The following is a 15,574-nucleotide window of genomic DNA, read 5'->3' on the forward strand; positions in this document are numbered from 1 at the left end:
AGCGAGGGAGGAAGTGGCCTGTCCCCTCACATGCAAGCATGCATACTTTGAGACTGTCACACTCAAAAAAAGCCCGCTCACATACACACCCTCCCAGTGCTATGATGCCGCGGGCACTGCCCCATTCCATCCCGTCCTCTTTGTCTCGGGTCTTTTGGAAAATGGCCTGAGAATCTGCACTGGGCCCCTCAGCGCTGGCAGTGATGGCCAAGATTCCACTGGCCATTCCAGCGATGGACTAGACATGCGAGCATGGAAGGACCCCGGGCAAACACGTCTGCAACCCTGACCTGACCACAGCACGGGGGGTACACAGCACGGTCATCCTGGCTCCTCTCGAGCTGTCTGAGGACCCCCGCCTAGACCTTCCACCCCATCAGCCTTCTCTTCAGGCTTCCTCTCTGTGTGAGCTTGGTGTCCTGTTGCCAAGGCCAAACAAACTCTGCCTACCTTCAGATGCGGCTCCCAGTGGGACCTACACCTGCGGACCCCACAGCGGCCGCCACCTCCTAACTAAACACAAGGGAATGAGGAGGAATTCGGTGTTTCGGTAGCACAGCCACACTTCCAAGTGTCCTCCTCGTCTCGGCACCGCAGGGTGATCCTCCTCCTCGGAGGCCCCGGGCCCAGAGGGACCTCAGCTTGTCTGCCTAGGACCCGCTTCTCGGGAGCGCGCCTCCGGCCCAGCCCCGCGAGGTGGGCGTGTCCGAGCGTGCATGGCTGACAGAGGGCGTGGCCATGGGCGGGGCCGGCGGCGGGGGGTGGGGCCGGCGGCGCTGTCCGGTGCTGAAGCTCGGCCGGCGCCGCCGCAGGAGCGCTGAGAGCGCCGCGGGAGGAGCGGGCGCCGCCTGGCTAAGTTCCCCGTCGGTCCTCGCTCCCGCGCGGCCATGGACTGAGCGCCACCCGGCCGCGGGGATGGGGCCGCCGCTCCCGCTTTTGCTGCTGTTGCTGCTCCCGCCGCCACTGCCTCGCGCTCTGCCCGCCCCCGCGTCTGCCCGCGGCCGGCAGCCCCCGGGGCGCCTGGGTGAGTGAGGGCGCCGGGATGGAGCAGAGGCTGGGTCCCGGGTGCCCGCGCGCAGCCGCAGGCCCCGCGGGCCCGCCGTGCGTCTGCCCGTCCTCGCCGGCTACGTGGGGCGGGTTTCGCTGCCCCCCTTCCCCCATCTCCTCTCCCCCCCACCCCCCTCCCCGCCTCAGTTTCCCTCCCAGTGGCCGACCCCACCCCTTTGGCCACGGACTCAGGGACTCAGGCGCCCGGGACAGCTCGACCCCACGGTTGCCCACGCCCCGCGTGTTTGTGCACCCCCAAGTAAAATCCGCCGCTTTGCGCGTGCCCCAAGTGTCTATGAGCCCTGCGTGCTCTCGTGTTCCCTATGTCCGTGTGCTCCGCGTGCTGCCTGAAGGGCCAGGACGCGGCTGGGTGAGTGGCTGGGCCCTTCCCTGGAGCCTGGCCTCTCCTGCTACCCTATGCTGCACCTGCCCTTCCCGGCTCACAAGGCACATCCTCGGTCTGCCCGGGGGAGACTGGACCGACATTTTCCTTTCCTGACACGCGGAAGGAAAAGGAAAGGCGACAGGGAGGGAGGGCGGAATTGGTGGCCTTTCTGACATGGCACCTCCCTCCTGCTAATCTTGTCTGTTAAGGAGATTTACCATAAAACCAATGTTTGTAAGAGGCTTTGGGGCCAGAATTACCACACATAATGGACTAGAACAATCAGTGTTAGAGGAGAGAGTGTGCACGCCTGTGGATGGTAGGTGGAGCGGGGTGAGCCTCAGCCCTGGCCTGAGCTCCCCGCAGGCTCCACACCTCCTTCCTCCTGCTTCTGGTCTTCAGGGGTGTTTCCACCATGCGAAACTCAAGGGAAGGAGGTGGGTTTGCTCTCTCAGCCCTTGGGCTGGTGAAGGGCTTGTCTCTCCGGCTGTCCTGGCTTCCATTCTCTTCACACCGAGGGTCTAGTTAAGTTTGCAGCTGGAGAAAATATTTAGGGTGGAAAGGAGCCCCCTGCCCACCACCTGAGACTCCATGAACAGGTCTTTTTCCAGTCTGTTTGCCCCAGGACCAGTTCACAGGCCCCCTATTCCTTCCTGGGTGGCCAAATGTGTCCTGCTTTTAGCAGATGTGTGTGTGTGTTCTGTGGAGGTGACACTTTTGCATTGTACTTCACCCCAGATGAGTCCAGAAGGCTAAGACCTCCATCAGTTTTCTCTCCTGCATTCCTTTCTTACTCTTAGAAATTGGCCGGTCACTTCATGAGAGATCCGAGTGCCCAGATGGCCAGATGCTACCGTTTACATGCGCAAGGTTGGACACAGGTCAGGGAGAATCAGGACAGCAGCAGAGACAGACCTACCTTATGGCATAGCATGGGAGGAACTGCTTGCCTATGTAATTGCCGGCTCATAGCATTTTGCCAAAAGCACAAAGAACAGGGAAGATGGCTGGGGGTGAGAGGGGTGGCAAAGGAGCCCCCAAGACGGAGGTGTTTGGAAAGAAGTCATTGAGCCACCCTGGACACCTGCCCAACACAGTAGTGTTGTCCTGACAACAAGCAAAGTTGAGCCATGCCATCAAAAAGGTGTGGCCTGAGTTGCTGTTCCACCTTGTACACGGCAGAAGTATATTGTCTGCAGGTCAGTGACTGTCCCCCCGTCCGTCTCGGGATGGGCATCCTGTCACTGACTGTGACACCATGGTTCATAAGGCAGTCTCAGGAATGTTTGTTTTGTGGGGCAACAGTGCAGACCCCAGACTTCATCAGGAATGCTCTGAAGCCTCCAGGCAACTGTTAGAGCCTCTCTGTTCCCCAGGTACTTGGATCTGGCTTCCGCAGTATGCACTGACCCCAGCATCCCCTCCCCCTGGGCTGGCTGCAGAGCTCTCTGCGTGGGGCTGCCCATTCTTAGGACGTCAGAGACTGCATAGGGCCAATCACCTCGTGAAAGCTGCTGCTGCTGCTTGTGTTCTCTGTGGTCTTGTAACAGCCATGCCAAGAGCCTTGACTCAAGTAATCGTACATAATTGAAGACACAAAAGGAGGAATCTGGCAAAGCTGAGGCATCTGTTCTCAATTTCCCCCCTCCCCTTTTTTTAAATTTTTTTTCAGTGCTGGGTATTGAACCCATGGCTTTGTGCATGCTAAGCAAGTACTCTACGATCAAGCTACACCTCAAATCGTAACATCTATTTCATTATTTAGCTGTTTATACTTAACCTTGGGTCGAGGCCTACAGAGCAGATGGTTGAAGGAGAGCCACATTTTTGTTTTGTTTTGTTTTTGTTGCTTGTTTGTTTTGTTTCTGGTCCTCCATTCCATTAAATAGCCTTGTGGGTTAGACCTAGGGCTGGATGTTACCAGGATGGAAGGGCTGATTCTTCCAGTGTGGGACACCTTAGTGAGCAGGGTGCTCTTCCCATTTAAATGGTGCCAAAGCTCTCAGTGTGACCCAAGGCCATCAGTGGGATACCTGGGGTTGTCCTCAGCACTTTGAGCCATGCTCCTTGCGGCTGGATATAGCCTCCATCTTGCCTGGCTTCACACTGCTCTTGTACCACTTTAGCTCCTGCACTGGGACCTCCCCTTCTGTTACATCTCTGGCAGGAATGGATTCCTGATGGTTTTAACGATCTCTGAGACTAGTTATAGTTGAGTTGAGGGGACAGTTTCGTGACAGCCCATTGACTTTCTCTTCATATTCTCCCATTTTGGGGTGTCCTTGCTTCCCCTGTCCCTTGTCCTCTGCTTCTTTCTGGAATTTCAGGACCCCATGCTTTCCAGGTTCTCAAGACTTTTTCCTGAGGTCTGACTTGAACATAAGCACCATTCTGTAATTCCATGGAGGCCTGTTTGTGAGCTTGTTCAGGTAGCCCCTATACCAAAGGGGCAGACAGATAAAGGCCCCTGCCACCCCCTGGCTAAAGTGACAGGTCTGTATTTGCCAAAGCTGGGGCTCACCTTTCACACAGAGTGTTCCTCTGACCCTTTGTTCCTTCCTCTCTACTTGCTCACGCATGCTTTCATTCACCAGTGAGCCCACGCAGAGCTAAGATGCAGAGCTGGCAGAGGCAGGAGTCGCCTGGCTTTGTGAACTGCATGGCGTGATTGTTTATTTTTAAATCAAAGACTCTTCCTCCCACAAAAGCGCAGATCCATGTTTGCCTCACGGGGCCTGGAGATTTTCATTCTGTTGGTTCTACAGAAATGAGCAGCCTACCCTACCCTGGAGCTGAGGCTGGCTCTGCTGGTGGCTGTGTGTCTCCATCAGCCTCAGGTGCTGCTCTCCAGGTCTGTGGAGAACTTTGGTCTTACAGCAGGAAGAGGTGCTAGACAACGGGGCTCCTGCATGGAACCAGACACCCCAGCATGGAGCTGTGAGGTGTTTGTTTCCTCTGTCCAGAGATGACAGTTCTGTGTGTCAGCCTGTGAGGGGTAGGCAGGGAATAAAAACGATGGTCTGAATGGCTGCTTTTTTTTGCTGAGCCCTGCTGTGTATTTCAATCTCTGCAGCTATTCTCTCAAAGCAGACTTGTTTGTCAAGGTTACCAATCAGAGGTCTCCTTGCCGCCCCTTCCCAGGAAGAGGACACTTCATCTGTCTCTGCTTTACTCCTAGGTGGCCTTGGGTTCACCTGCACACACCCCTGAGACATCTGATGTACTTCCAACAATGTAGTTCTTATTTTGGTCTCCCAGCCCCTGCGAAGACCAAGGCTGTAAGTAGCCTGGGGTCAGTGTTAGTGTTCAGTTCAAGGCCTGATGCTCTGATCAACTTTGGGGTCCTTGTAGATTCTTTTATGTGGCAATTGCTGTTGTTTGTTTATTTATGCTGTTCTGTTTTTGTGTGTTTTTTTCACACACAGTATTACCTGATTTGTGAATCAGATTCATTTTTCTTTTCTTTTTAAGGAAGGTGGGGTAAGAAAGAAGAGAGCGGGGAGGGGGAGGGGTCACTTCACTCTCCCTCTCTCACCTCTTTTTCTAAGTAGAGTTGTTGCTGGCCACGGTGGCACTCACATTTAATCCCAGCCCTCGAGGGCAGAGGCACAGTGATCTCTGAGTTCAAGGCCAGCCTGGTCTACACAGTGAGTTCAAGAATAGCCAGTGTTATACAGAGAGACCTTCCTTGTCTCAAAACAAAAAGAAAGAAAGAAAAGAAGTAGATAAAGAAGGAGAAGTGTTATTCTTGGAGGACGCCCCTGCCCCCGCCCCAGCATCACAAATCCCGTGTGCTGACTAGCTTTATGTCAACTTGACCTAAGAGTCACTTGGCAAAAGTGAACCTCAGTTGAGAAAACACCCTCTCCAGACTGACCCATGAGCAAGCCTGTGGTGTATTTTCTTGATTGATGACTGGTGTGGTAGGACCCAGCTCACTGTGGGCTGTGCCAACCTTGAGCTGGTGGTCTTGGGTTCAATAATTAAGTGGGCTGAGCAAGCCGCTTAAGGAGCTGCCCATAAGCAGTGTTCCTCCATGGTTTCTGCTTCAGTTCCTGCCTCCTGATTCCTGCCCTTCTTGAGTTAGGATGTGGCATGACCTAAGAATCGTAAACTGAAATAAACCCTTTTGTCCCCAGGTTGCCTTTGGTCATGGTGCTCAATCGCAACAGAAGAAAGTGAACAGAAAAGATGTTTTTAGCTAAATGCACCCCAAACTAAATGTAACTCTGGTTTGGGGAGGCAGATATTTAAGAGTTGCCTGAATGTGTACAGGACTTGGTAACTTGGGAATCTTTTATGTGTAGAAGGCAAACGAAAGCTGCAAGAAGAGGGTTGAGTTTTCACCTGGTCACGTGCGGGACCCATGGGCCTGGCTAGCCAGAAGGCTGGCTTATCAACTCTGACAAGATGTTCTGTTTCTCACAGAAAGCAAACAGCTGACCACGTGGATAACTCTCCGTTCACTCAAAAGCACCTGGCAGCTGTTTGTACATTACTCTAAATTGACCTTGGTAAATGTAGACCCAGCTGGACTCACTGTTTCTGATTGTGGTTGATCGGAGGCCCAAACATCTGTCTTCTCTGCTGCCTGGAGACGGTGCAGATAGTTTGTCCAAGGAAGGTCTTTTTTCCCCCTTTTAATCTGTGCTGTGTCCAACAACTCTGCCAGCTGCTCTTTAAATATGTAGGGCAGGAAGTAAAGTGGGTGAGGCTCCCCTGGGAAGACCTCCCCATTGCTGGAGTTAAGAACCTTCCCTGAGATAGCCATATCCAAACCTATACCTGGCCAATGGTGACATGATCTTTTCCAGAAATGAACCCTGGACCTTTATCTCCAGTAGCTCTGGGCCTTGGTCAGGAGAACTGGGTAGCTAGCAGTGACTCCCAGGTGCACTGCCTTCAGTGTCCCTCTGCTTATTGTCACCTGCCTCCTCCAGGAGCCTTGTCTGATGTTGGAAGCGAAGGCTGCTTCTTGTCAGCTCTAGGGACTAACCATTGGCCTGGGGGAGAGAGAGAGAGAGAGAGGGTGGTGCTGAGCAGAGCAAATACTCAGTTATAAAGCATGCCATTGAGCTTTGCCTTCAAATGTCAGTTTTCAAGTTACCAGGTGGGAGAAAAGGTTCAGGGGTGAAGCGTGAATACCGGTCTCGCAGAGGACATGGGTTTGGTTCTCAGCATCTATGCTGGGTGCCTCACAACTGCCCATAATTCCAGCTCCAGAGGATCTGATGCCTCTGGTCTCCATCGGCACCTGCGTTCATGTCCACATACTCATATACAGACACAGAACTAAAAAGAGAGAGAAAGTTGCCACTCATGGGAGTGCGAATGACTTAGTGGGTGAAGAACTTGCCACACATCATGAGCTGAGCTCAGTACAGCATGGGTATTGTGGTGCACCTATGACCCCCGTGCTTGGAAGGCAGAGATTAGGGACCCCAGCACAAGCTGTCTAGCTAGGTTAGCTGAACCTGTGATCCCCGGCCTTAGCATGAGGTCCTGTCTCAATATATAAGGTGTCAAGGAAGATACACAACATTAACTTCTGGCCTTCATAAACAAGCACACAAATGTCCGTGTGCATCCCCCACATGTATCCATATATATGAGAACATGCACATACACAGAGACATTAAACATACATATGGAAAAATTGCCATATGGTGCAGTTGGCTTTCTTTAGATCTGCAGTATTCAGGTAGTCAGGGGCTGTTGCAATGTGACCAACTGCCTCAAGCGCCTGTCACTGGGACATAATGGACTACATCCTTGCACTGAGCCCAAATAAGCCTTTCCTTAAGTTCCTTATAGGATAAGTAACTAACATAGGTGGTGAAGGAATGTGTGGGAGACAATGCTGGACCTGTAATGCCACCTACAGGGGCTTCCTCCCTTTTCCTAGTGGGTAGCCCAGAGCTGGGGAGATTGCCTGTTGTAGGACACAGGCCATTAGAAGAACTCTGTCTTCCACGGGGATCAGCTGACCAAAGCAGGCTGCTGCTTTTTCCCCACGGCCCTTGGAGGGGGACAGGCTCATCTGTCCCATCACCCATCTGTGAAGTGACATGGGTGGGTCTGATCCAGGGGATTGTCAAAATGCTCTTTGGTCAGGTGTGAATTTTATGTTTAATATTAGTCATCAGATTCAAATATTTGGCTTGCTTTCAGAAAGTCTTGATATCAGAAATGGATGGCTCGCTTTGGAAACCTCCAGCCTTTCCACAGTGGCAGGAACGGGAAGGTAACCAATGAAGTGAGGGATCTATAAAGTCGGTTTTCCAGACACTTGCTTTGTTTCCATCAGAGGGTGCACAAGCTTCAAGGGTGTACGCGAGTTCTCTCTTTATAGAGGACAGTGAGCCACTAAAGGGAATGATTCTGAGTGTGCTTGCCACCAAGCACCAGGCTCAGTCCACCTATTCTTACCTTTCCCCCATCATACTGAAGAGTGCAGAGATGTGTGTGTGCAGAGAAGGCAGGCACCCAGCCTGCCACACAGGCTTTTCGAACTTCAAGCCCTGAATGGTCTTCTGGATTCTGAGCAGAATCCTGCAGGCACCTATAGGGTATGTCTGGGCGTGGCTGGAGAGACTCTAGAAGAAAGGCTGAACAGTTTTCCATGGGGAAAGGGAACTTCCTGGGCTCTACAGGCCAGTCCTGGCTAAGTGCATCACCTTGTGCTGGCTGTGGCCTGCTGCTGATGCTGGAAGATGCTGCTGATGGTCTCTCTGCTCTGGCGGTCTTGCCATGCAGCCCACGGCAGCAGCTACACTGTGGTGTGACTTGAGGCCAGGTCAGCTGCCAACATATTCTCTGAGGTAGTCAGAGCTTGGCAAACAGACCTGGTGTGTGTCATGGGGAACAGGGTACAGAGTTTGGGAGAATAGCCTGAGTGCCAACCAGAGGACTTCCTACCTCGTGTCTGCATCTACCAAGAGCCCTGGAAGTGTTCTTCTCTGCTTGAATTTAGCTGTAGTAGAGCTAATCTAGCCTCTACCCCACCAGCATTGTAGAATTCTAATCAAAGATGGGGTTGAAAGTCACCATGGGATGTACAGCTCCAGCAAAGTCGGGGAAGCCCCCTGTCTCTTTATACCTGAATTCTCACACCTGCATCTTCTTCAAGCCTCAGCTGACTCAGTGTGCATCTTCACCCCCATCATCACCTTACACAGATGTTCTCACCTGTATCACAGCACTGCCTCCTCACTCCAAGATCCTCATCCTTGCCTCCTCATCCCTTTCTCTCCACACCTGACCCTTATATTTGCATCATTACTCCAGCCTTCTTACACCTACATCGCACCCCAACCTCTTTACACTTTCTTTTTACTACACCCTCTTTACCCCAGTCTCCTTATCCTGTACTCACACCTGCCTCTTCACACCTGTCTGCACCCTCACACCTGCATTTTTTTGCACATATGTTCTCTGTATCATGTTCACATGTTTCATCATGGTGCCTTGTTCTTGTATCCATGAAATAGGTTATTTTAAGTTGGATAATTAAGGTTACAGAAACTGTGATGTTTCACTGGAATGTAAAGTATATTTTAGCAGAGCATGGTGGTACACTCCTTTAATCCCAGCACTCAAGAGGCAGAGGCATGCCTGTGCCTCTGTGAGTTCGAGGTCAGCCTGGTCTTTATAGTGAGTTCCAGGACACCCAGAGCTACATAGTGATACCTGTCTCAAAAATAAAATAAAAAATAAAACGAGAAAGAAAGGAAACTATATTTTAACAGTAAGACTGCAGGTAGATTTTGCAAGCATGTTGTGGTTAGCATGCAGACCTGGCTATATTGCCATGTAAGGATAATTAATGGTGATAGTCTCACTTGAGATATATTTCACAACATCGCTTCAAACAGCTTGAAGCCCTTTCACATAAGAAATATGGCTTCCTTGGTAGTTAAACAAATTTCTCACAATCAAGTGAAAAGCATAGCAGATGAGGAGATAAGAGAATACTACCTTTGATTTTAATGTATATGCGTGCTTCTGCCTGCATGTATATCTGTGCTCCACATGAGTGCCTAGAGCCCACAGAAACCTGAAGAGGGTATCTCTGGACACCAGAGTCACAGATGGCTGTGATCCAACATGGGGGTGCTGAGAACCAAATCCACTTGTTTTTGCCTCCTCAACTCTGGGATTACAGGCAAACACCATGATGCCTGGCTTTATTTTATTTTATAATTTAATTTAATTTTACATATCAGCCATTGATTCCCTTGTTCTCCCCCCTCCTGACCCTCCGCTTCCTTCCTCCCAGCCCACCCCCCATTCCCATCTCCTCCATGGCAAAGACTCCCCTGAGGATTGAGTTCAACCTGGTAGATTCAGTCCAGGCAGGTCCAGTACCTTCCTCTCAGGCTGAGCCAAGCGTACCTGCATAAGCCCCAGGTTCCAAACAGCCAGCTCATGCACTGAGGGCAGGACCCGGTCCCACTGCCTGGCTGCCTCCCAAACAGATCAAGCTAATCAACTGTCTCACTTATCCAGAGGGCCTGATTCAGTTGGGGGCTCATCAGCTATTAGTTCATAGTTCATGTGTTTCCATTTGTTTGGCTATTTGTCCCTGTGCTTTTTCCAACCTTGGTCTCAACAATTCTTGTTCATACAAACCCTCCTCTTTCTCGCCAATTGGACTTCTGGAGCTCCACCTGGGGCCTGGCCATGGATCTCTGCATCCGGTTCCCTCAGTCATTGGATGAGGTTTCTAGCACAACAATTAGGGTGTTTGGCCATCCTATCACCAGAGTAGGTCAGTTCTGGCTTTTTCTCTTGACCATTGCCAGTAGTCTATTGTGGAGGTATTTTTGTGGAATTCTGTGGGCCTCTCTAGCACTTTGCTTCTTCCTATTCTCATGTGAGCTTGCAGGCAAATGGATGGATCTAGAAAAAATCATCCTGAGTGAGGTAACCCAGACTCAGAAAGACAAACATGGTATGTACTCACTCATAGGAGGATGCTAGATGTAAAACAAAGATTACTAGACTGCTACTCACATCACCAGGAAGGCTACCTAGAAAACAGGACCCTATGAAAGACACAGGGATCACCCAATGACAGAGAAATGGATGAGATCTACATGAACAACCTGGATGTGAGTGGGAGTAATGAAGGGCAAGGGTAGAGGGAAAGAGAGCTTGGGGGAGCGGGAGATCCCAGCTGGATCAAGAACAGAGAGGGAGAACAAGGAATAAGAGACCATGGTAAATGAAGACCACATGAGAATAGGATGCCTGGCTTTTTCCATGGGTTCTAGGGACTGAACTCAGTCAAGTCCTTACTTTACCAACTGAGATATCTCCCCAGCCCAGGACCAGGTAATTTTTAAGTAGGAAAAAAAAATGTCTCTCCATGAGGACTTGATTTTTAGTATAGTCTGGCAGTCATCATGTTCTCCTTGTTTCCCATTTTTGTTAAAGCTCGAGTAATTTCCTGTCTGTAGCATGTAAAAAAGCTAAAGTGACCCCCTGGTCACTGGTGGAAGGCACAGCACACAGAAGTGTGTGAATGGCATCACTGGAAACCCTTGTATGCAGCTCATGTGATAAGCACATGACCAGGGAAATGCCAAAAGAAGTCTGTTCGTTAGAAATATGGGAGCTGCAGGGGACAAGGCAACATCCAAGGCTAGCGAAGGAGCCAGGCCGGTCATTTCTATTTAGTCTCTTTGAGAAGTAAGATACAGATCTTGAAGGATGTCTTGATTTGTTGTTGTTATTATGGGAAAGTGAAAATGCAATTGAACTAAATTTTTGGACATTTATATAGATATTATGCCTGTTCTTATTCTTCACAGCTTTTTGAGAGAGAAATTTAGTTGTAGAACCCTTTTAGGGTGTGAGTTAATGACATTATTGATACTATCAGTCAGCATTAAATGGTAAAGAGTGATACACTTGCTCTAAATTGACACTGCTAAATAATACATAGCATTTGTTCAGTGATTAAATGTTTGTTGTTGGAACTCTGAAAGAACATCAGATACATAGAATTTAAAGTCAAGTAGTATTGGGTAAAAGAATATTCTGGATTGTTCTAAGTGTAGAAAATGACACCTCTTGGAAAGCATTGTGAAAAATTAAATAGGTGCTAACTCCAGACCAAGCTTCCCCTTGGATGGCACAGGCATGCTACTATCATATTCTACATGCTGGAGTTCTTTCAGAATACTAAAAGGTGATGCTTTTCCAAGTGAAATAAATATCCCTGAAGAAAGCATGGTGGGCCATTTCAATTTGTATCCTGGAGGGGAGGAAGATCTGATCCTGGAAACAATCACTTATTTTGAATAAACCAGTGGTGCTCAGTTGAGAGGGATAAGCACCAAGCAAGTATGGGGAGCAGAAATGTCCCTCAGTGTCCCACAATGTGCAGGATGGACCCATGGAATTGCCTGGTCAAGAAGCTGGCAAAGATATGGGCGAGCATCTTGGAAGCAGGGCAGGCACTTAGGGAATGTTGTTGGTGGGCTCCATGTGGGCAGCAGGAAATGGCCTGGTGGTGGGAACTTGTCCAGCATGAGTGAGGCGCTGGGTTCCGTCCACACTGTCATGTAGCAGTGTCCTCTGAGGTGAAACACTATCTTGGAGGGAAGCTCATTAAAACACAGGATGTTATGGAGGGAGGTGGAGAATTCAACGCTGCAGGGGAGCTCATGAAGCTCAAGGAGCAAACAACTCAGTAGCTTCAGGAAGTTAACGAACTGACCAGATTTACCAGGCCTCTTCCTCTCTGAGCATATATATGGATGTCCTATATGGCCTGAATTAGGAGAAGAGCACAGAACCTCCTTGTTGCTGGCCATGGGTCTAGTTGGTGGAGTTTTATTTCTGCCTGGTGTGTGTGGAGGAGCAGAGCCAGGAAGTATGGGTCACCGAGTCCCTTCTGTATGTTGGAATCACCAGCCTATGATTTCCTTTCCTGAACCTGAGTTAAACTGATGGTTGACCTTGTGAATCTTGTCACAAGCTGCAGAGAACCATGAGTTTGAACACATGTGGGTTATTCACCTGCACCAGAATAACCCACTTTGGGCTCCTGACAGCCACAGCCTTTGCTACCATATCAAGTGTGGTGTGTGTGTATGTGTGTGTGTGTGTGTGTGTGTGTGTGTGTGTGTGTGTGTGTGTGTGTGTTTGTGTTGCAGGATGACCACAAAGGGTTAGAGATGCCTAAACAGACTTTCAGGAGTTCAAAGAGGCCTCACTGGGGCAGAGGAAGAAGGCTGACAGAATGTCTCAAAATGACTTCGCTACTCTTCATCTCAGAGAATGTCAGGGAATAAGTTAGGGAACATTTAGTTGGGATACAGTTTAAACCATTTAGAAAATATAAACTCACTTTCTCAAGTTTCATGGCTCTGTTGGCAGCATCAGTGGACCCAGTGGTCTATATTATGCCCTTATCTTTATTTATAGATCAGCATAGTCACTTACTGCTGAAGAACAAAATGAGAAGCAGTTTTAATGTTGAAGTTCCCCGACAGAGCTCTGTGACTCATAGTGGACTTTGGGATCTGGTGACCCTTTCTACAGACAGTACCAGAGGATTTCTGGATGGATGCTATAAAATTTACAGTATGTAAGTGAAGAACTGCTAAGCAAAGACCTGGGAGCAGGAGGTAGGGGACAATGGGCATGTGGGGTCATCCTTCCCTGGAGGGGAAGGATACATGGACAGGGTCACTGCAGGCCATATGTCCTGGGCAGAGTTCATGCTGTGCCTCAGGCCTGAGTGGGGAAGGAACAGTGTATGTACAGGATGGCCCTCATGGAGACATTGTTGTATTGGTAGCTCTGTTTCCACAAGGATTAGGGCCAAAGGGCCTGCTGGGATCCTTAAACATCAGAGAGTGTCGTGAATATGCAATGCCAATAATACAGAGCAGCACACTTGTCTTTCCACAGTGCCAGAATCTATAAGGTCAGTCAGCTTACAAGCTTCATCAGTTTTCTTGACTCAAAAACTCTGGGAGTCACTTGGAATGATCCTTTGTTCCCTCAATTTCAACCATCAGATCACACTTGAGTTACATCTAGGTTACAGAAAGTTGGAAGAAGATAGAGTTTACCCGAGTTGTGTGTGTGTGTGTGTGTGTGTGTGTGTGTGTGTGTGTGTGTGTGTGTGTGTGTTTAAGGAGCTAAAGAGTCAATGCACACTTGGCTCAGCTGTCTCTGTGGGTTTCCCCATCATGATCTTGACCCCCCTTGCTCATAGAATCCCTCTTCTCTTTCTTTGACTGGACTCCTAGAGCTCGGCCTGATGCTTAGTTGTGGTTCTCTGCATCTGCTTCCATCAGTTACTGGATGAAGGTTCTATAGGGAATGGGGGATGAGAACATGAGGGAATGGGGTGGTCGAGCTGGAACAGGAACGGAGTGGGAGAGCAATGAAAGAGATACCATGATAGAAGGAGACATCAAGGGGATAGGGAGAAACTGGGTGCTAGGGAAGTTCCCAGGAATCCACAGGAAAGACCCAGCTTAGACTACTAGCAATAGTGGAGAGGGTGCCTGAACTGGCTTACCCCAGTAATCAGATTGGTAAATACCCCACCTCAACCCAATGTGCCAAGCTCTGCTGACTCCCCATGGGAGGCCTTACCTTGTCAGAGGAAGGAATGGGGGTGGGTTGGGGGGTGCTGGTGGGGCAGGGGAGGAGGAGAGAAGAGAGGGGATCTGTGATTGGTATGTAAAATGAATAAAACATTTCTTTTTTTTTTGTTTTTTGTTTTTTGTTTTTTGAGACAGGGTTTCTCTGTGTAGCTTTGTGCCTTTTCTGGAACTCACTTTTTAGCCCAGGCTGGCCTCAAACTCACAGAGATCTGCCTGGCTCTGCCTCCCGAGTGCTGGGATTAAAGGCGTGCGCCACCACCGCCGGGCGAATAAAACATTTCTTAATAAAAAAAAAAAAAAGTCAATGTAAGTGGCCAGATATTGATTTACAGACCAAACACAGAGATGCTGAGGCAGGAATTGGGTGACATTGGCGTGGCAATGTTGACAGTAGACAGGACCGTGTTGCGTCGTCTAAGGCATTTTCCTGCGCGGAGTCTGCAGTTGGAGCGTCCATGGGAGAGTGATGGGTTGGTTCTTGCAGCCTGAAGTGTCTCTCCTTCCATGTGTCTCTGTGTGTGTGGCCTGGTCTCAAATCAGACATCCTCCAGTGGTGGTTTCCTTTTGCAGACGGTTGCCTTGACAAATCGTTTCAGAACTGTGCAGAGTTCCCGCACCGCTCCATTTTAGCTGTGCTCTGTACAGAGACGTGAGAGTGAACCTCAGGAGGATATTTGTGTCCGTCGAGATTTCATTTAGTACCATGGTTGCCCCTGTCCACACCAGCACCAGGCATTTTCTGAGAGAAAAATCAGAGCTTTGACATATTCCTCTATTCTCACCATGAACTAACAATACCATTGTCCCATGAAAACATGTTTTCAGTAAACGGACAGATTTCCATATGGGTTAGGACCTTCAGGCACCGTGTGGCAGACATGATGGATGGGGCAGACCCTTCTCCCAGAATCTCCCCTCCCCCAAGACCTTCCCTGCCTCCAGATCACCAGGGCCCATCTATTCCAGTGCTTTCTCAGTGCCTGCCTTTGTGACCACGGTTAACTCACTCAGTGCTAGAGGACGTGGTGTGACATGTGCATCGATCTTGGTCTGGGAAGTCCTTATCTGGCTCTGTAAGAGAAGTCTGGTGAATGACTGTGACGTGAAAAGCCGGCATTTCATCACAAGCGTTCACTTGGTTTTTGAAAATTCTGGACAAGGAACAGAACAGCATCTCTGAGGCTGGCTCTTTTGGGACCCCTAAGAGAGATGCTTTTCATTAGGCGTGCTGTCAATGAAACAGAACACATCAGAAACAAAACACCCCACATAATCACAGGAGGCCACAGGGAGTTGGTGAGAAACCGAAGCTTCCTCAGTGGAGGGGCAGGCCTAGTATGAGCACTGTATGGGCTGTCTGGGCCCCCTGAGCCCTGATGCTGGTGTCTGGAACTCATGTTATTAACTGGATCTTAGCCTCTTTGGACTGTTCCTTCCTTCCTTCCTTTCTTTCTTTCTTCCTTCCTTCCTTCCTTCCTTCCTTCCTTCCTTTCTTTCTTTCTTTCTTTCT

The 15,574-nt window shown here is 49.6% G+C and overlaps 1 protein-coding gene across 1 annotated transcript in view; it reads left to right on the forward strand.

Moving 5' to 3' along the window:
• Positions 1–777: 777 nt before the first annotated feature.
• Ptprn2 (protein tyrosine phosphatase receptor type N2) overlaps positions 778–15,574 on the forward strand; it is a 719,135-nt gene continuing 704,338 nt past the window's right edge. The window contains exon 1 of the mRNA XM_028880925.2: positions 778–1,024. Within this exon, the coding sequence (XP_028736758.1) occupies positions 916–1,024 (109 nt within the window). The 5' untranslated portion in view covers positions 778–915. The remainder of the gene's footprint in view (positions 1,025–15,574) is intronic.

The sequence above is a fragment of the Peromyscus leucopus genome, chromosome 14 (genome assembly GCF_004664715.2).
Source record: "Peromyscus leucopus breed LL Stock chromosome 14, UCI_PerLeu_2.1, whole genome shotgun sequence".
NCBI classification, from domain to species: Eukaryota; Metazoa; Chordata; class Mammalia; order Rodentia; family Cricetidae; genus Peromyscus; species Peromyscus leucopus.